Source organism: Sphaeramia orbicularis, chromosome 16 (genome assembly GCF_902148855.1).
Source record: "Sphaeramia orbicularis chromosome 16, fSphaOr1.1, whole genome shotgun sequence".
NCBI classification, from domain to species: Eukaryota; Metazoa; Chordata; class Actinopteri; order Kurtiformes; family Apogonidae; genus Sphaeramia; species Sphaeramia orbicularis.
In genome coordinates this window covers 56,632,002-56,652,107 of record NC_043972.1, presented here as the reverse complement: position 1 = coordinate 56,652,107, position 20,106 = coordinate 56,632,002, and the positions used below count along the sequence as shown (strand labels likewise).

At 42.2% G+C, this 20,106-nt stretch overlaps 4 protein-coding genes and 1 pseudogene across 16 annotated transcripts in view; 3 read left to right on the top strand and 2 right to left on the bottom strand.

The window, feature by feature from the left end:
• Nucleotides 1–7,271, top strand: part of LOC115436244 (protein NLRC3-like) — a 43,590-nt gene extending 36,319 nt beyond the window's left edge. Inside the window, exon 13 of the mRNA XM_030159040.1 lies at nt 7,111–7,271. Within this exon, the coding sequence (XP_030014900.1) occupies nt 7,111–7,271 (161 nt within the window). The remainder of the gene's footprint in view (nt 1–7,110) is intronic.
• The window catches only part of LOC115435836 (uncharacterized), a 1,131,008-nt gene that overhangs the window by 794,865 nt on the left and 316,037 nt on the right, over nt 1–20,106 (top strand). The window lies entirely within an intron of this gene.
• Nucleotides 1–20,106, bottom strand: part of LOC115436331 (zinc finger protein 658B-like) — a 763,626-nt gene that overhangs the window by 662,383 nt on the left and 81,137 nt on the right. The window lies entirely within an intron of this gene.
• Nucleotides 1–20,106, top strand: part of LOC115436291 (zinc finger protein 239-like) — an 887,505-nt gene that overhangs the window by 827,427 nt on the left and 39,972 nt on the right. The gene's annotated exons all lie outside the window — the stretch shown is intronic.
• Nucleotides 1–20,106, bottom strand: part of LOC115436250 (zinc finger protein 850-like) — a 194,820-nt pseudogene that overhangs the window by 167,188 nt on the left and 7,526 nt on the right.

Genomic DNA, 20,106 nt, shown 5'->3' with positions numbered 1-20,106 from the left:
CCTTGATTAACTATCAGAATGGTATCTAATAGGGAATGGGGTGGCTGTGATGAGAAGTGAGTGAATGATGCCATTATGAAATTGTGAAGTTGCAAAAACCTAAAGAAGTGAGACCTAGGAATGCGAAATTTTAGCATTAACTAATCAAAAGATGCAAATTTAGTGTCAATAAATAGGTTTTCTATTCTAGTAATTCCTCTTTTGGTCCATTCTTTGAAAGCTGTGTCTATGATTGATGGCCTAAATTGATTGTTTTTTGCTATTGGAGCACAAGTGGGCAGGTCACTAAGAGAGAGAGCTTGTCTAAACTGTGTCCAAATCTTAAAAGAGTGTTTCACAATCAGATTTGAGGTTAACTTAGATATCGATTCCAAAAGAGGGAGTTTTGAGCACAGTAATGAGTATAAAGACGTTTGAGGGCAGGAGAATTTTTCCATTTGCAACCATTTTGGTGAAGTGTCATTAGATGGAGATTCCTTCCAATACAACATTGGAAGCCCAATAATAATACTGTTAAAAACTCCACTTCCTGGTTGAGGAGGGGCAGGACCTCACCTCACCTATCAGGCCACACCCAACCATTTAAGAGGAAGGATCAGGCCCAGACCATCCTCTTTTCCCTTTGTCTGATGTAGAGCATGCGGCCTGAAGAAGAATCAGACTTAAATGCACAGACTGGATGGATGCATACCTGACTGAGTTATATTTTGTGTTATTGTTAGTTGAATATCCTTGAATATGTTTGGAATTGTTTTAGTAATACAGTTATTGTTTCCCTTTGTTTAAGATTCAAAATCATCCTATCCATGTCATCACCTGAACTATTCCACCTGTAAATAATCTACCTGAAGAGAAAATAAAGCATTAAACGGAATCCCTGACCAGTTTTCATATCTGACCGTATGCCAATGCAGAAGTTTTAATTATTCCAACACAAATCAGCCCTTCAACATCAGCCTTCATAGTTTTAACAAATACTGAAAATTAGGGAGTGACAAACTTCCATATTGACGATGTTGTTGTAAAATCGTTTTTTCTGATTATTTTGTTCAGTTTGTTTCATTTTTTGCTAATTTTACTGATTAATTTTATATTTTGTTTTATTAGTTGTGTTGATTTTGTATTTACTTTAATAATAATAATAGCTTTATTTCTATAGCACCTTTAAAAACAAAGTTTACAAAGTGCTTTGATAGAGGGGACAACAGCAGGATACAAGAAGCAAGTAAAAACACTAAAACAGAAGCAACACAATAAGAAAGATGTGTATAACAAATCCAAAAAATATGGTGCATACAATAAATTAAGTGAATCGGTGTAAAGAGGGCAGGGATAACGTAACATGATGCTGTTAAATCAATGCAAAAATGAATAAATGAGATAAAACAACATCATGTATGACAATATAAAGTAGTAATCAAACAGGATAACATCACATTTAAGAGTTAAAAATAAAATTAAAAAATAAAAAGGGACAGACATCACATAAAAGCAAGTCTATGAAAATGTGTTTTAAGAAGTGATTTAAAAGATGTCACTGATTCTGCAAGCCTTATCTCCTCGGGCAGGCTGTTCCAAAGTCGAGGGGCCCTGATGGAAAAGGCCCGGTCACCCTGAGATTTAAGCCTCAACTTTGGAACAGCCAGGAGCCCTCTGCCCAAGGATCTAAGGCTGCGTACTGGCTCGTAGTCAACTAGCATCTCATCTGTATAACTTGGGGCCAGACCCATTCGAGCTTTAAAAGTGATCAGTAAAATCTTTAAATCAATTCTAAAACACACAGGAAGCCAATGGAGGGATGCCAGGATAGGGGTTATGTGATTTCGACTGTTAAAACCAGTGAGAAGCCGACCTGCTGCGTTCTGTTCCAGTTGGAGGCGAGACAATGATTTTTGGCTGATGCCATACAGAAGTGAGTTACAATAATCGAGTCTGGTGAATATGAATGAATGGATAACTGTTTCCAGGTCGGAGTGTGGGACTATTGGTTTGATTTTTGAAATGGTTCTTAGCTGGAAAAAACAGGACTGGATAACTTTATTGATGTGAAGTTGGAATGTGAGGTCTGAATCAAATATCACCCCAAGATTTCTTGCAGTGGGTGTGATGTTTGAGGAGAGAGGACCAAGGCTATTTTTTTTTTGGCAGTGGTGGATTTTGGTGGACTGAACAGTATGATTTCTGATTTGGAGTTGTTTAATTGAAGGAAGTTCTGGGCCATCCAACAGTTTACATCATTGAGGCAGTCAGACACAGCAGCTAGGTTTCTCGGGTCATCCGGTCTCAGGGGCAGGTATATCTGTGTGTCATCCACGTAGCAATAGAAAGAGACGTTGTGGCATTTAAAAATCTCACCGAGTGGGAGCATGTAAATAGAAAATAAAATTGGACCTAAAACTGAACCCTGTGGTACACCATAGGCAATCTGGGTTTTGGAGGATGTGTGGTTGCCTATGGTGACCACAAGGATTCTATCTAAAAGGTAGGAATAAAACCAGTTAAGTGCATTATCTCTGATGCCAACCCAGGTTCTAAGACGTTCAATTAAAATATCATGATCTACAGTGTCAAAGGCGGCACTGAGTTCTAAAAGAATTAAAACAGCGCTCTCTCCTCTCTCAGCTGCTAAAAGAAGGTCATTGGTGACATTGAGGAGGGCTCTTTCCGTGCTATGCAAAGGTCTAAAACCAGACTGAAAGACAGACTGAAAGAGATTGTTATGAGACATAAAAGCTAAAAGCTGGGTTGAAACCACTTCCTCTAAAACTTTAGATAAAAATGGGAGTTTAGAAATTGGTCTAAAATTATTAAGATCAGACGGATCCTGGTTTGGTTTCTTTAAAAGGGGTTGAACCACAGCATGTTTAAAAGAAGGGGGGACAGTGCCTTGTAATAAAGAGTTGTTAATGATTGATAAAATACTGGGTCCAACTGTGTCTAAAACCTCTTTAAGAAATTTAGTGGGAATGGCATCAAGGCTGCACGAAGCTGATTTCATGTGAGAGATTATTTCAGTTAAAATGACGGTGAAATTGGTTCAAAATTTTTAAAAATAACCAAAAATTTCCCCACCTGTGTCTAAAATGCGATCTGGGGGGGGTGATCTGTTGTCTTATGTTTTTAATTTTGTTAAAAAAGAATTTTAAAAACTCCTCACACATGTCTTGTGAGGAGTCAGTAAAATGACGAGGGGAAGGGGTAATGATAGAATCCATGACCTTGAATAAAATTCTGGGGTTAGAACGATTCGCTAAAATTGAGTTTGAGTAAAAATGTGCTCTTGCTTCCTTAACTGCTTTTTGATAATTTTTGTTGCAACTTTCCAAATTTCTAAAAAGACATGCAGGCCTGTTTTCTTCCATTTTCTTTCTTTTCTCCTACAGTCTCTTTTCAATTTAGCAGTGGACTCATTTAGCCAGGGCTGTGGTGAACTCTGGGATTTTTTAACTTTGAATGGAGCGACAGAGTCCAGAACAGTCTGGCAGATTTGGTTAAAATGGGATACCAGCTCCTCTATGTTAAAATTAGGATTAAAAGCAGTTAAAAAACCACAATTAAAAAGTTCAGAAAACTGACTGGCGGACACATAGTTAAAAGCACGACAACGAAGGGGTAAATAGTGACTAAAAGGTGGTTGGATAAGATTACATTAAATAAAATTCCTTTATGGTCCGAGACACAGATATTCTTAAGCTCGAGGTTGTCAGGCTTGAGACCGAGATGAATAACGAGATCAAGTGTGTGACCTTTTGAGTGTGTGGGTGCTTGTATGATCTGTGTGAGATTAAAAGAGTCCAATGGATCCATAAAATCAGAAACAAGAGACTGAGCAGGGCAGCACACATGTATGTTAAAATCACCTAAAATTAGAATTTTATCAGACTTTGAAATAAAACCAGATAAAACCAGATACTAGCTCAGCAAACTCTTAACTCTCGTATAAAAACATTGTTTGGCCTGGGTGGTCTGTAGATGATTAAAATTAAAACTGGGCATTTAGAATCTGTTTTAAAACCAAGGTGTTTAAATGCGGTAAAATCAGTCTGAGGGATGGGGCAGCATTTAAAAACCTTTCTGAAGATGACAGCAACGCCCCCTCCCCTGCCTGTCAGCTGGGGTGGGTGAAGGTATGCAAAATCAGGGGGGGTTGCTTTGATGAGGGGGCTGCGGTCACCTTCAGAAAGCCAGGTCTCAGTGATTATAAAAAAGTCTAATTTATTAAAAGTAATAAAATCATGACATAAAAAGGATTTATTGTTTAAAGATCTAATATTTAAAAGGCCCAAATGTACTGGCGTAAAAGATGGTGTGGGAGTTAACATGTGTTGCCGAGGTAGTAAAATCAGGTTTTTTAAGTTTGCAGCTGAAGGGTGTGATGGTGGACGAGTGGTTTGCCTTCGATATGAAATGATGGTGGGTATGTTGGTTGGAAGTGATGTACTGTCTGTGGGCCATGGGCAGGGTGCAGAGGTGAGGGCTGACTGTGGGATTTCCACTTGGTGGGGGTGTGATAATGCAAGGGGGCAGTGGGGGGAGCTGTGACAGGGAACAGGGGTTGGAGTCATTGTTGAGGAAGGAAGGGAGGGTGGTGGGTTTCCTGTGTAATTAGTCAGTCTTGTGGGTGCTGCATAGTGTATTGTAGGTTAGTTAACAACATTTGGCTGCCTTGTCTGTTTGGATGGATACCATCTCTGCCAAAAAGTTAGGGGCGCTCCCAGAACAAGTTAAAACTATCAATAAAACCAAAGTTGTGCTTCCTGCAGGCGGTCAGGAGCCAGGTGTGAAGGCTGAGGAGTCTGCCAAAATGACCAGCTCCGCGACCAAAAGTTGGAATTGGCCCAGAAATAAAAACAGGCTTTCCACAGTCCTTTAAAACGTCAAAGAGGAGGTTAAAATTGTTTTTGGTGCACTCCGACTCCTGGTGGGTTGTGTTGTTTGTCCCCACATGCACCACAACTCTGTGAATAGATCTGGGCAGTGAAGGCAAAAGGGAGAGGAGTTTGTCCAGGACAATGGGCACGGTGGCACCAGGAAGACAGTGAGAGACCACATTAAAGAAGCGGATGTTCCTGGTAATGGAGTCACCGATAATTAACGTGTTTGGGGGAAAGAGGGGACATGGCGATGAGGATGCGGGTGGAGGTGGACTGACCGAAGCGGACAGAGGGGGTTCAATTCCCTCTGCCGCTGCTGCTGTGGCTGGACCGGTCTGTGTGGACAGACAGGTGTGTGCAGCCGGGGAGGCTCAATGAAGCTCCCCTAAACACCACAGGACAGCCTCCTTCAGCATTCTGCAGGGGTCCCTGCCTGTGGAGGATCGGCGAGCAGTCCAACCAGGACTGGCTGCAGGAGTTAGGATGGACCTGGGAGGAGTGAGTGGGCGAGGTGCCCTGGGCGCTGGTGGTGGACCCGCCGAAGTAAGCGGAGCAGCGTCCGCAGATGGAGGAGCCACCGTTGGAGGTGGAGAAAGCTCGGTGGCAGCCAGTGGACAAACTCGGGATGAAGGGAGCCCGGCGGCAAACGGAGGTGAAATAGCGGCAGCGCCGGGAGGAGCCGCTGACTTTGGTGGGTCCAGACCAGATGAAATCAGGGCTTAAGGGGCCTCGTCAGGATGAACCGGAGCCAAATCCTGCAGGGTAGCAAAGCAATTGGAGAGACCAAGGGGTGGGAAAAGTGACTTCCCACCTGAATCCCTCTTTTTGCAGCGGCACACCACCTCTGTCCAGGACGGCCGATGCCCTGGGTCATCCCGGTTCGGTGTGGAGCTGTGAAGCGGAGCCTTCGGCCTGGTTCCGGCCTGAGCCCACGGATCTATTGGTGGCGTTGGGGTGGTCGGCAGTGGCGTTGTAGCGGCCTGGTCCCATGCAGCGGCGATGGCGCTCATTGCCCCTGCGTCTGATTCAGGCCCGATGGACTGATTCTCCTCTGCCGCCGGACCCTCCGGGTGTGCCAGTAAGGCCCCAGCATTCATCGAGGACACCCAGGGGAGAGTCGTCGCAGAGTCCGACACCATCTGGGACACCAAGAAGGAGGGTAGTCAGGCTGTTGAAGCAGCTAGAGCGGATGCCTGCTTATGTGAGATATGCTTTGACTGAGCAGCGGCTACGGAAGCGAACTCTCCGATCATCTCATCCCTTTTCCGGAGCTCAGATTTCAGTTGAGAAATGTCATCCTTCAACTGTGAGTAGGCCAGTTTGCAGTCCACACATACATCCATAATAGTTGATTCTTAGGTCAACAAAACAATGGAATAGTGGTTCAAACCTGGTAGAAGGTGAGGTTAATCCTCTCTTCTCAGTTCACTGGTGACTTGTCTGCCACGCTGTCACTGTCACAATGTAGTCTTTTGTTCATTTTCATTCGTTTTACTGATTGATGGTTAATTTGACTGATTAGTGTGTTCAGTTTTTAATTATTTTTGTTGCGTATTAGTGTTTGTAATGTGGTACCAGGTGAGGTTGTGTAACTGTGGTTTTATATTCCAACTAATGCGGCGTCTTTCCTTGTGACTGCACAGCTAGCAGCTAGCTTACAGCTATAAAACACACACATCACCAATCCAACATATGGTCATTTGTGTCACAGTAACAGTGTGTGAACCAGGGACACAATTACAAACAAGTCATTCTCTAGTCACTCCCTGAAGTCAAATCAGCTGATCACTGATCAATTACTGCAGCTGTTTTGTGTTTTCTTCTGTCCATCAGATTTCTGTGAACTCACCCTGGATCCAAACAGCGAACGAAAAACTCAAACTGTCTGAAAACAACAAGAAGGTGGAACGAGTGGAGGAGGTTCAGTCATATCCTGATCATCAGGACAGATTTGAGAACTGGGAACAGCTGATGTGTTCAACTGGTCTGACTGGTTGCTGTTACTGGGAGGTCCAGTGGAGTGGACAGGTTTATATATCAGTGACTTACAGAGGAATCAGAGGGAAAGGTGACAGTGGAGACTGTGCATTTGGAGGAAATGATCAGTCCTGGAGTCTGATCTGTAATGAATATGGATACATTGTCTATCATAAAAACAAATACACAGTCCTCCCTCAGTCCTCCTCCTCCTCCTCCTCCTCCTCCTCCTCCTCCTCCTCCTCCTCCTCTGGTACAGTCTCAGTGTATGTGGACTGTCCTGCTGGATCTGTGTCCTTCTACAGAGTCTCCTCTGACAAACTGATCCACATCTACACCTTCAAAACCACATTCACTGAACCACTGTTTGGAGGATTTACACTGTGGACTGGATCCACAGTGTGTTTGTGTGGTGTGTAGATGTGTTGTGTAGTTGTGTAGATGTGTTGTATAGTTGTGTAGATGTGTTGCTTAGTTGGTTAGACGTGTTGTGTAGTTGTTTTGTATAGTTGTATAGATGAGTTGTATAGATGTGTAGATGTGTTGTGTAGTTCTTTTGTATAGTTGTGTTGTATAGTTATGTAGTTATGTTGTATAGATGTGTTGTATAGTTGTGTAGATGAGTTGTGTAGTTCTTTTGTATAGTTGTGTTGTGTAGTTGTGTAGTTGAGTTGCGTAGTTGTGTAGATGTGTTGTATAGTCATGTAGTTGAGTTGTATAGTTGTGTAGATGTGTTGTATAGATGTGTAGATATGTTGTATAGTTGTGTAGGTGAGTTGTGTAGTTCTTTCGTATAGCTGTATAATTGTGTTGTGTAGTTGTATAGATGTGTTGTATAGTTGTGTAGTTGAGTTATATAGTGGTGTAGATGTATTGTGTAGTTGTGTAGTTGAGTTGTGTAGTTGTGTAGATGTGTTGTATAGTTGTGTAGATGTGTTGTGTAGTTATGTAGATGTGTTGTATAGTTGTGTAGATTTGTTGTATAGTTGTGTAGATGTGTTGTATAGTTGTATAGTTGTGTTGTATAGTTGTGTAGATGTGTTGTATAGTTGTGTAATTGTGTTGTATAGTTGTGTAGATGTGTTGTGTAGTTGAGTTGTATAGTTGTGCAGATGTGTTGTGTAGCTGTGTAGATGTGTTGTATAATTGTGTAGATTTGTTATATAGTTGTGCAGTTGTGTTGTGTAGTTGTGTAGATGCATTGTGTAGTTTTATTGTGTAGTCATGTTGATGTGTTGTCTAGTTGTCTAGATGTGTTGTATAGTTGTACAGATGTATTGTGTAGTTGTGTAGATCAGTTATATAGTTGTGTAGATGTGTTGTATAGTCGTGTACATGTGTTGTGTAGATGTGTCGCATAGTTGTGTAGTTGTGTTGTGTAGAGGTGTTGTGTAGATGTGTTGTGTATTTGTGTTTTGTACAACATGAAATTGTTCAGACAAATCAGTTGAATTTTAACACAATTCTGTCTGAGCTGATCGTCTACAAATACACAAAACATTTAGAAACAACAATATCATAAATCAGACTGAATTCAACAACAATTACTTTGTTTATTTCTGATGCTTGTTTTGTTAATTTTACTTAATTCTTTTTATTTCCATTACTATGATGAATTATTTGTCCAGTGTTTTCATTTTTCTTCATTTATGTTCATTATTGTGTTGAATTTACTGATCATTTTGGGTTTTCTTTTTTCATTTTAAATTCACTTTGGCAGTTATTTTAATTTTTGTACATTTTGAGGATTCAATTGTTATATTTTTCTTCATTTAGCTGAATATTTTGTTCATTTAATTTTTTTTTACATTTTTTTCATTTTTTTCCTTTTGCTTGTTTTGTTTCATTTTCTTCATTTGTTACTTTGTCCTTTGTTCCCTCCATGTTTCCATTTTATTGTTTTGCTATTTTTCATTTTGATACATTATGACAATTATTATTATTATCGGGTGAAGAGAGGGGCAGAGCTGTCAACCGATCACCACCTGGTGGTGAGTTGGATCCGCTGGCGAAGGAGGAAACCGGACCGACTCGGCAGGCCCAAACGTGTTGTGAGGGTCTGTTGGGAACGTCTGGCGGAACCCGATGTCAGTGTGGTTTTCAACTCCCACCTCCGGGAGAGCTTCTCCCAGATCCCGGGGGAGGCTGGGGACATTGAGTCCGAGTGGACCATGTTCTCCACCTCCATTGTCGAAGCGGCTGCTCGGAGCTGTGGTCGCAAGGTCTCCAGTGCCTGTCGTGGTGGCAATCCCCGAACCCGGTGGTGGACCCCGGAAGTAAGGGATGCCGTCAAGCTGAAGAAGGAGTCTTATCGGGCCTTGTTGGCCCGTGGGACTCCCGAGGCAGCTGATGGGTACCAGAAGGCCAAGCGTGCTGCAGCCCAGGCGGTTGTGGAGGCAAAAACTCGGGTCTGGGTGGAGTTTGGGGAGGCCATGGAGGAGGACTATCGGTCGGCCTCGAGGAAATTCTGGCAAACCATCCGGCGCCTCAGGAGGGGAAAGCAGTGCGCCACCAACACTGTTTACAGTGGAAGTGGGGAGCTGCTGACCTCGACTGGGGATGTTGTCGGGCGGTGGAAGGAATACTTCGAGGATCTCCTCAATCCCACTGCCACGTCTTCCATAGAAGAAGCAGAGGCTGAGGTCTCAGAGGTGGACTCGTCCATCACCCAAGCTGAAGTCACCGAGGTGGTTGGCAAGCTCCTCGGTGGCAGGGCACCAGGGGTGGATGAGATTCGCCCTGAGTACCTTAAGTCTCTGGATGTGCAGGGACTGTCTTGGTTGACACGTCTCTGTAACATCGCGTGGCAGTCGGGGACAGTACCTCTGGATTGGCAGACCGGGGTGGTGGTTCTCCTTTTTAAGAAAGGGGACCGGAGGATGTGCTCCAACTATAGGGGGATCACACTCCTCAGCCTCCCGGGGAAAGTCTATTCCAGGGTACTGGAGAGGAGGATCCGACCGATAGTCGAACCTCGGATCCAGGAGGAACAATGCGGTTTTCGTCCTGGTCGTGGAACACTGGACCAGCTCCATACTCTCCATCGGGTGCTCGAGGGTTCATGGGAGTTCGCCCAACCAGTCCACATGTGTTTTGTGGATCTGGAGAAGGCGTTCGACCGTGTCCCTCGTGGTATCTTGTGGGGGGTGCTTCAGGAGTATGGGGTCCGGGGCCCTTTGCTAAGGGCAGTCCGGTCCTTGTATGACCGAAGCAGGAGCCTGGTTCGCATTGCCGGCAGTAAGTCAGACCTGTTCCAGGTGCATGTTGGACTCCGGCAGGGCTGCCCTTTGTCACCGGTTCTGTTCATAATTTTTTATGGACAGAATTTCTAGGCGCAGCCAAGGGCCGGAGGGGGTCCGGTTTGGGGACCACAGGATTTCATCTCTGCTTTTTGCGGATGATGTTGTCCTGTTGGCCTCATCGAACCTGGACCTTCAGCGTGCACTGGGGCGGTTTGCAGCCGAGTGTGAAGCGAGCGGGATGAGGATCAACACCTCCAAATCCGAGGCCATGGTTCTCGACCGGAAAAAGGTGGTTTGCCCTCTCCGGGTCGGCGGGGAGTCTTTGCCCCAAGTGGAGGAGTTTAAGTATCTCGGGGTCTTGTTCACGAGTGAGGGAAGGATGGAGCGTGAGATTGACAGACGGATCGGTGCAGCGTCTGCAGTGATGCGGTCGCTGTACCGGTCGGTTGTGGTAAAGAAGGAGCTGAGCCGAGAGGCAAAGCTCTCGATTTACCGGTCAATCTACGTTCCTACCCTCACCTATGGTCATGAGCTTTGGGTCATGACCGAAAGGACAAGATCCCGGATACAAGCGGTCGAAATGAGTTTCCTCCGTCGGGTGGCTGGGCGCACCCTTAGGATAGGGTGAAGAGCTCAGTCACCAGGGAGGAGCTTGGAGTAGAGCCGCTGCTCCTTCGCGTCGAGAGGGGCCAGCTGAGGTGGCTCGGGCATCTGTTTCGGATGCCTCCTGGACGCCTCCCTGGGGAGGTGTTCCAGGCATGTCCCACCGGGAGGAGACCTCGGGGAAGACCCAGGACACGTTGGAGAGACTATGTCTCTCGGCTGGCCTGGGAACGCCTCGGGATCCCCCCGGAAGAGCTGGAGGAGGAGTCTGGGGAGAGGGAAGTCTGGGCATCCCTGCTTAGACTGTTACCCCCGCAACCCAGCCCCGGATAAGCGGAAGAGAATGGATGGATGGATGGATGGATGACAATTATTTATTTATTTTTTTGCTCATTTTTTACATTTTCATTAATTTTTAGTGTTTACTTAATTATGATGAATTATTTGTCCCGTGTTTTCATTTTCTTCATTTATTTTGATTATTTTGTTAATTTTTGTAAATCTTGGTGATTATTTCATTATATTTTTCTTCCTGTTGCTTATTTAGTCCCTGCTGATTGTTTTGTTCTATTTTTCAGTTGCAGTGGTCATTACTTAGAGGTTCTGATGCTAGAACACTGCTGCCCATAATGTTGGAATAAAGTATTTTTCCTCTTGTCATGAAATGATTGTGAATATGTGATTTCTTGTTAATACAGTGGAACTGGACTATCCAGAATCAATCCCCAGTTGAATGTGTGAGGTTGTCAGGTTCTGTCTGTATGTTCCAGTCCTGTGGTCTGGATGCACATCAATCTAACTATAGAAGTGGGCGGGACTTTCACTGGAGGAGAACTCAACTCATCCAATCACAGTCCAGATATGACTTCTATCAGTGATCAGTAGGAACTAGACTGATATCTGGAACCATTTACATGTTAGAAACCATCAAAATATGGACCATTAGAAGGAAAGGAACATTTAGAATATTTGAAAAATCTACATTTTTCTAAACTGTGATCAAACTTTGTAAACATTGTCCCAAAGAAGATACAAAAAAAAAAAAAAAAAAAAAAATGAAAGAAATCTGACCAATAGTTTCAGGGAAGATGTTTGAAGAAATCACTAACGGAGACGATGTCTTCACAATAACTCATCTATCAGTGTTTTTACAAAGTGAGAGGATTATGGCTTTAGGCTGAAAATGACCATTACTTTAAAGGACCGTATTTACAGAATAAAGACATAATGTTTGGAGAAAAGTCATAAAGAGGTGGAAATATCTGGATAATAGCCTCCACATCTGCATTCAATTCATCTTTTGGGCTGAAAGTTGGAAAGAATTTTGACTCTTTACTCATAAAATTCTATTTTTTTCCTAATATTATAACTTTATCCTTTGTACAATTACGGTATTTTAACCGTAAAGGGTTGTTAGTGTTATTTCCATCTGTTTCAAGATACTTCAGCATCTTTCAGCTGTAAAATGTTCATGTTCATCCATTCATCCATTCATTCATTCATGTCCAGAGTTTGTGTAACATGTTATTTTGTTGCTCAAATGAAGAATTACCATAAATCTGAGTCTGATTTACATTACATTGACATTTACAGTGAAAAAACATTAGGATTCATTACAAAATTCATTATAATTATTATTAAATGGAGTAAAAACCTCATTTCCAGTTTTTTTCTGACTCTAATCCAAAGTTTTTTTCTCCTGATAAAATAAAAACAAACCCACCATTTCATATATTTCTCATCCCAGCCTGTGTTCTCCACCTGATACTGATCACAGTTCCAACATTACACTTGTCATTATCAGTTTATTCACATCAGAAAGTGTCAGAACATACTAGTACTTTTCATTTATGTTCATTTATTCCATCAACAATTCAAACTGAGTGTTTTTACAGACACGTATGTTGAGAAAAAAAATAATAATAGTGATAATAAATTGCATTTTTAAAACACTTTCCATTTAACAGAATCTCAAAGTGCTACAGAGAAAAGACAGTCCAAAAAAAATAAAAGAATAAAAATAAAAATACTGTATCAGGAATAAAAGACTAGGCGAATAGAAGAGAGCATCATGGTGGTCCATTAAAAGCCTGTCTAAACAGGAATGTTTTTAGCCCCTTTCTGAAGGAGTCTAGGGACTGAGGAGCTCTTAGGTGGTCAGGGAGGGAGTTCCACATATGGGGCGCGGCAGAGGAGAAGGCCTTGTCGCCCATGGTCTGAAGTTTAGTTCTGGGGGGGAGGAGGAGGTTGGTGCTGTGGGGCCGGAGACTACGGGTGGAGGTGTGAGAAGATCCTTGAGGTAGTTGGGAGTATTATTGTGGAGGCACTTGAAGGTGATGAGGGCGGTCTTATGAGTATCTGTTTGAGAATTCTGGCAGCACTGTTTTGAATGGACTGAAGTTTTTGCAGGAGTTTTTTGGGGATCCCACCGAGAAGGGCATTACAGTAGTCGAGCCTTGAGGAAACAAAGGCGTGGACAAGCTTTTCTGTATCTGAAACACTGAGAGAGGGGCAGAGTTTGGAGATGTTCTTAAGGTGAAAAAAGCAGGTTTTAAACAGGTGTTTGATGTGATTTTTGAATGTAAGGTGTGGGTCCAGTTTCACACCAAGGTTTGTTACACAGGTTGAGAGTGGTATGGTCTGGTTAGAGAAAGAGATGGAGGGTATGGAGGAGGACTGGACCTGATGGGGGGTACCAATCAGGATGGCTTCAGTTTTGTCCCTGTTAAGATGGAGGAAGTTGTGATTCATCCATGCCTTTGTCTCCTCAAGGCAGGTGGTGAGAGTGGAGAGTGAGGGGAGGGATGTGGAGGACGATGGTACAGATGATAAGGGGGGAGAGGGGTTGGGGTGGGTTTTGAGGTAGAATTCCATGTCATCAGCATAACAGTGAAAAGAGAAACCGTGACGGCTGATGACACAGCCCAGAGGAAGGATGTATATGATGAAGAGAAGCGGGCTGAGGACAGAACCCTGGGGGACCCCACAGGTGACTGGTGCTGTTTGGGACTTGGTGTTTCCCAGGCTGACGTACTCCATCCTACCCAAAAGAAATGATGAAAACCAGTTGACGGTGGTTTGGCAGAGACTGGTTTCATTATGAGGGCGGTTGAAAAAAGCATTAAATCCTCATCAAATCTGCTCCTTTTGGACTGAAAATAGATTCAGATATGTGACATGTTTAGTGAAATTCCTGCTCATTTTTAGATCATATGTGCACCAGGTTGTGTTTTTGAGTGTTTCTTATTTTATTTCATTATTTTTTGTCAAACTGTGACTTTCTGTTTTCATAACATCTTACACTAGAATGAACAGCTTTATTCTGAAACAACTTCCACGATGGATATTTAACACATCAGCTCCATGGTACTGGAGGTGAAGTACCATCAAAGCACAGACCATGAAATAACTGCTAAAATAAAACTTCTGAATTTTTTTTATTTATTTATTTTTTTTACATGAAAGCTGCTGTCATTTCATTATAAATTTGCTGTTCGTATTAATTTCCATTATTTTTGCATGATTTTTATTTATTTATTTGTTTTAATTCCCCCCTCAGTTGGAGGTACCCCCACTACTTATGGTGCAGAGGAAATTGGCATTGATGCTACTAAGTTGATAATATATTGGCAGTTTTTTCTTCACAAAATTGACCCTGACTATCTTTTAGCTTTAATCCAAATAAACACATTTACAATAGATGGTTTATTTTGATCGTACTGAACCGTGGATAACCTGTACCGTTACATCCCTAATGTACAGTAGGGCCTTTGCAGCCGGTTCTCAGCACTCAGGCCCTGATAATAATAATAATAATAATAATAATAATAATAATAATAATAATAATAATAATAATAATACATTGAATTGGTTTTACTTTACTTTCAATGACCAAACTAAATAAGTTTTGCAGTGTTTTGTGATTGTGTAACTATTTAAAGAATCTGCCAACACTGGAGAGAACCTGACATTTTTCATCATCTTTCAATATCTGTGTTATTATCTGTTCTGTTCTGGTCTCATACAGGAAACACATCTGTTAAGGAGAAACCATCAAATATTGGTTGTTTTGAAAATGTCCTGTCGATGACCTAACTAGTTAATTTAGTCTGTCTGCTTAATCTGGTCCTGAACAGATGTGTTTATTCTGTTACATTTCAGTGACTACCTCTTCTTTTTCTTTGTTTTAATGTAGAAAGAAAACAAAGGTGGATTTGAAGAGAAACCTAAAAGTTGTTATCAGTGAAATGTGACTTTGTCTTGATTTGATGTGTTATCATGTGCATCACTGGGTGTTTCTTCAGTCTGATTAAAACATAGACTTGCTTATGTTTAGTTTCTTGCATTGTCTGACTGTTTTCCAACAGGTTATGGTGATGAAGGAGTGTGAAATATTGTGTGTAGCACAGATTCCAGTCTGGAGTTGAATGTTGACATGTGTCCTCCACACAGCACTGGGAGGATGACTCTGTTTGTGTGAAGGTTGGAGTTCTCCTCATCCTTCTGCTGTTGGATCATAGACTGTCAACAACATGGCTTCCATATACTTTGACTGAACTCAAACTGTGTGAAATCTGCAGATGCATATCTTTAATGTCCTACAGATTGGACAATGACTGGACTGATCAGGATCATCAGGCTTGTGACAGAATGGTTCAGGGAGAATCAGACATCATTTTTCACACATGGATTCGCCTCCATAAAGTCCAGACTCTAATTTGGGATGTGATGAAGACTTGATGCAGCCGTCCGATTCTCCATCATCAATAATCCAAAATGAATGCAACTGTGGATGGAACAAATATTATGAACCTTATTGTGATGCTACATAAGCATTATGTGGTAAAAAAAAAAAAGATGTGACAGTGAATGTCTCCTGTAATCCAAACCAAAGGAGGTGCAGTCAAATATTACATATGGGGCTTTTTTTTTTTTTTTTGGCTGGGCAGTGTATATAAAGCTGTAAATATACAAACATATATAGCTGTGAATATTTATACCAAATATATATATTAAAACATTCTATTAAGACCCAATTAAAACAGAAATTTGTACAATATGTGCTAGAGAATATATGCTCAATATGATAATGAATGAAATATACATAAATAAGTGTGAAAATATAGTTGTGTTATTAAAATTATGTGGTTCTAATGAGGCACAGATGGTTCAATGTAAACCATGCAGATAGTTTGAGTGTATACCTGTAACATTTGTCCTCTGTATTTTTCATCCAGCTAAGGACACCTGGATGAATGGGTTTGAAATAGAGCTGCTCGATTATAGAAAAAAAAATAATCACGATTATTTTAGCAATAATTGAAATCACGATTATTAAAAACGATTATTTGTTAACCTTAAAGTTGTTTATTTTTTTCTTGCAAAACAATGTAAGATATACTCTTTAAATATAAATAAAGCTTTTAACCATTAAAGCAAAGTATGTTCACTTTTGTACGAAACAAAAAAATCTTTGAATGCAAATAAGTGTACTGTAAATTCAAGTATGTTTCCTTTTGTAAACAAATAGTGCACTGGAATTAAACTGCTCTAGACTTGCCATAGAGCTGGAGCAAAAAAAAAAAAAAAAAAAAACTCACGTAAAGTGCAAATTATAAATTCAAGTATGTTCAATGTTGTATGAAACATAGTAAATTCAGTGGCGTGCCATGAGGTTTCAGTTCGGTTAATACGGGAGTTGCAGCGTAAAGAGATTCGGAGACTGAAGATTGCATTGCAGAAGAAGTTGTAGACGGAGTTTTTTTTAATGTGTTTTAGTTTTTCATAAGATTATGATAAAGGTCGCGGTGATTAAACTTTAGATGGTTAAAAAGGTTTGCTGTGTCGGTGCGGACACAACTACGAAACACTTTTTGCACGTAATGGGTTTTTGCTCTTCATCAAACCCAAAGTGATTCCATACAATTGAATCTGACTTGCCTTTTTTGTTTACCAAGCACTTCTGCTGTGATTCTCCTGCTATTTTTCCAGACCACTAGGTACAACTTTCCTCTTGGGCTGCTAGCAGGCAGCAGTAGCTTAGCGGGGGGCGGGGCAGAGCAGCTCATGGTAGCTTGCGTGCGCATGAATTAAACAACTCAAAATTAATAATCGTTTTTTCTCGATTACATAATTTTTGTAATTGTTGCGTGTAATAATCGAAATCGTAATTGAATTTCGATTAATTGCACAGCCCTAGTTTGAAATCAGATTTATCATCAGTTTCATCTTCACTCTTCAACTGTCGCTTCCTTTAAACTGATCCTGTTGGTCTTTTTGCAGGAGTCTGGGTTGTACGGTGGTGGACGTGCTGACACTAAAGCCTCCCTAGGCTGAATTCGAGGCCATGGCGGCGATATTCCAGCCCACCCCCCAGCCCACCAACCCCCTGCTGCCCTCACACACGTGTGAACAGCTGTAGGACTTCATCCTCTGCATCTTGGTGGAGGCCAAACACAGGCCGAGCGCCCAGGAGCTGCTCAGGCATCCCTTCTCCCAGATCCTCTGATGAAATCTGCCCGGACCGTGAACTTTAACCCAGATGGAACCGGTCCAGGGGTCAGTGTTAAATCCACAGAGGTATCGGACTGAAAACCCAAACACATGCTCTTACAGGAGTCACCAGCAGGGGGAGACAAAACACAGATGAGGAGGTTTGACAGATGCAAACACACACTCAGGCCCGGACTGGCTAATCGGGAGGACCGGGACAATTCCCGGTGGGCCGGTATAATATTTAAGCCGCGAGGGCCGGAGTTCACTTTAAATTAGGGCTGGGTAAAAAAAAAATCGACTGAATCGATCTTAGATCGATCTCATTTTAATTCTGCATAATCGATTAATAGTGGATGAGACCGATTTTTCAGAGCAGGACCGGGAGTATGCAGAACCGCAGGTGGCTCCGTCTTGCGAACCCCTGGGGAAGACTTGGTCTCGCTCGCGAAAAAGACGCGGAGGGGAAACCCCCCCCCCCCCCCCCCCACTGGAGCTCCTCTGGCCTCAAACTCGAACCCGCAGTGTGAAGGAAGTGGCCGCCCGGTGAGTCGCGGAAGCCGGTTGTTCTTGGAATGATAACTTGGATCCATACTATCACCTATGGCTGAGTATGGAGTTAAAGGAAGAGGAAAGCGACAATGTCCGACTGCTACGCTACCCCCCGACCAACATTCACGGAGCGCGTGCACGCCCCAGCCCCGCTCCGGCCAACAATCACGGAGCGCACCCCCCCTCGCCCCCTCAACCCCTCCCCACCCCCAGTGAGTAGAAGCCTACAGTCATAACACAGAATAAAGGTGACGAAGTCCGTTCTTAACCACTGTAAAAACATGGACATGTTTCTGTCCCGTTAATTATTTAAGAACACATTCAGCAATTTACTGCTGAAATGTCATATTTATTTCCTTTCTAATATCAATATTGATACCAGTATTGATGAGTTGCATGACTGCGATATTAAATAATCAGGTTACATCTCAGAATTGTACTTTGGTATCACTAAATTACTCTGAATCAATCAATTAATACTGAATCAAATCGATATTGAATCGAATCGTGATTAATCGATTCAGAACCTTATGAATCGAAATCGAATCGATTATGGAAATTGGCCATGATACCCAGCCCTACTTTAAAGACATATTTAATTTATTTATTTTTTTTTTTTTGGGGGGGGGGGGGGGGGTCAGTCATAGCACTGGGTTGATCATGTAATCTGCAGCTGCTGTTCCTGGGCCCCACCCCCTCTACTAGCAAACTGTTTTTTTTTCTTCCTCTTTTTTGCAGATGCACTGAGACCTGATGTAATCTGTCCTTACATACAGTTAGTAGCTCTATACTGTAGCTGTGGAGCATATATGATCTGTGCTCTGTAGGCTGTGGATGGTCAGCTGTGTTTGCTGTTTGAAACATGGAGAATAGAAAGAGCAAGGGTGGTGTGGAGAAGCAAGAATGAAAAAGAGGAAAGCTCTGGAAGCAAACGCAGCCAAATGTGACAAAATCTGCAACTTTTTCACAAAAACGACCTCCCGGTTGGAAACAACTAATGAGGACGATGAAACGGGTAAACCACCTTTCAGTTAGTTAATTATGGAGTCAGTGAATTGTGTGGCATTGTGGCGTGGAACATAACGTTATGCAATTTAAATAATAGTATGATATGATGCCCCATAACTGGGAAACTTTGTCTTGTAGCTCCTCAGAGTCAGAAAACAGATCCAGCAGCAGACACCAGCCATGAGCCCACAAGTCCAGAGTGGGCAGGTAGGACTGCTCAGAGAGGGAAGAGGATTAGAATAAGTAGGCTCCAATGAAGAGTATGGTGTAGGCCTGTTCAGTATGAAAGGGGCTCTGAGATGCTCCAGGATTCAGCACTACATGAATGAAACTGACACCAAGGCTTTGAAAATAGAAGATTTGTGCTGAGAATTATGAGCATTTTTAAAATGTGCTTTAGTGTCAGAAGCAGAGCCAGGAGCCAGTAGTGATGAGGGGATTGTTCCTGTCAGTATGGGAGGAAAAGGTGAGCTGTTGGAACAGACTGTGTGAACAAGCATTAGTTCCACTAAAACCACTTTCTAGACCCAAACCATAGTCCTGACCTATTTTATGTTTTATTATTAAAAGTGAGACAGTAAATACACAAAGCCCACAACTGAAAGGCAATAGCATAAAGTAATATTAAATAAACCTGCATATTTTGCCAATGTAAATATCTGAATTGGTTAAGTAAGTCAAAATGTCTGCAGATATTTTTTATTGTGATCCAGGTGCAGGTGAGTCTAGAGAAACTGGAGGAAGTGTGAAAGGGAGAGCAGAGTCTACTGATGACAGAGGAGCAGCTCAGCAGCACAACCCTGAACCACTAGGCACAAATGAGACAGATGAAGAGAACATGTAAGGTTAGAATTCCATGATTTTAATAAGAATTGGTCGTGATCTAAAGTGGGCTGGTCTGAGGTATGAAACTCCAGGGCTGAAAATGAGTCTCAGTCCGGCCCTGCATTCAATGATTCCTTATCAGTAGTGATGGTGAGAAGAAGCCTCATGAGGCATCGAACCACTTGAGCCAATTGGTTCGAGAAAGGGTTCATTTCTCGAGGCGTCATGTGCACATGAAACCACCTACTGTCCATGTGTAGAATCACAGGCAGCTGGATCTGAACCACAGAATGTGTGATGCATTGAATTTTTGGGTCTGTTATGGCTCTGTGGAATGACTATGAAGAACAAAAAATGTATGACCAAATAATTTCTCTACATAAATTATCACATATGTGTATAATGAAATATTTTTGAATGTATTCTGTGTGTGTAAATTTCCCCCAAATGGTAGTAAATGTGGGAGGTTGTGTAATGTTTTTTTTTTTTTTGTGCCACTTTAGGAAAATGTCATGGACTTAAACAGGCAGAAG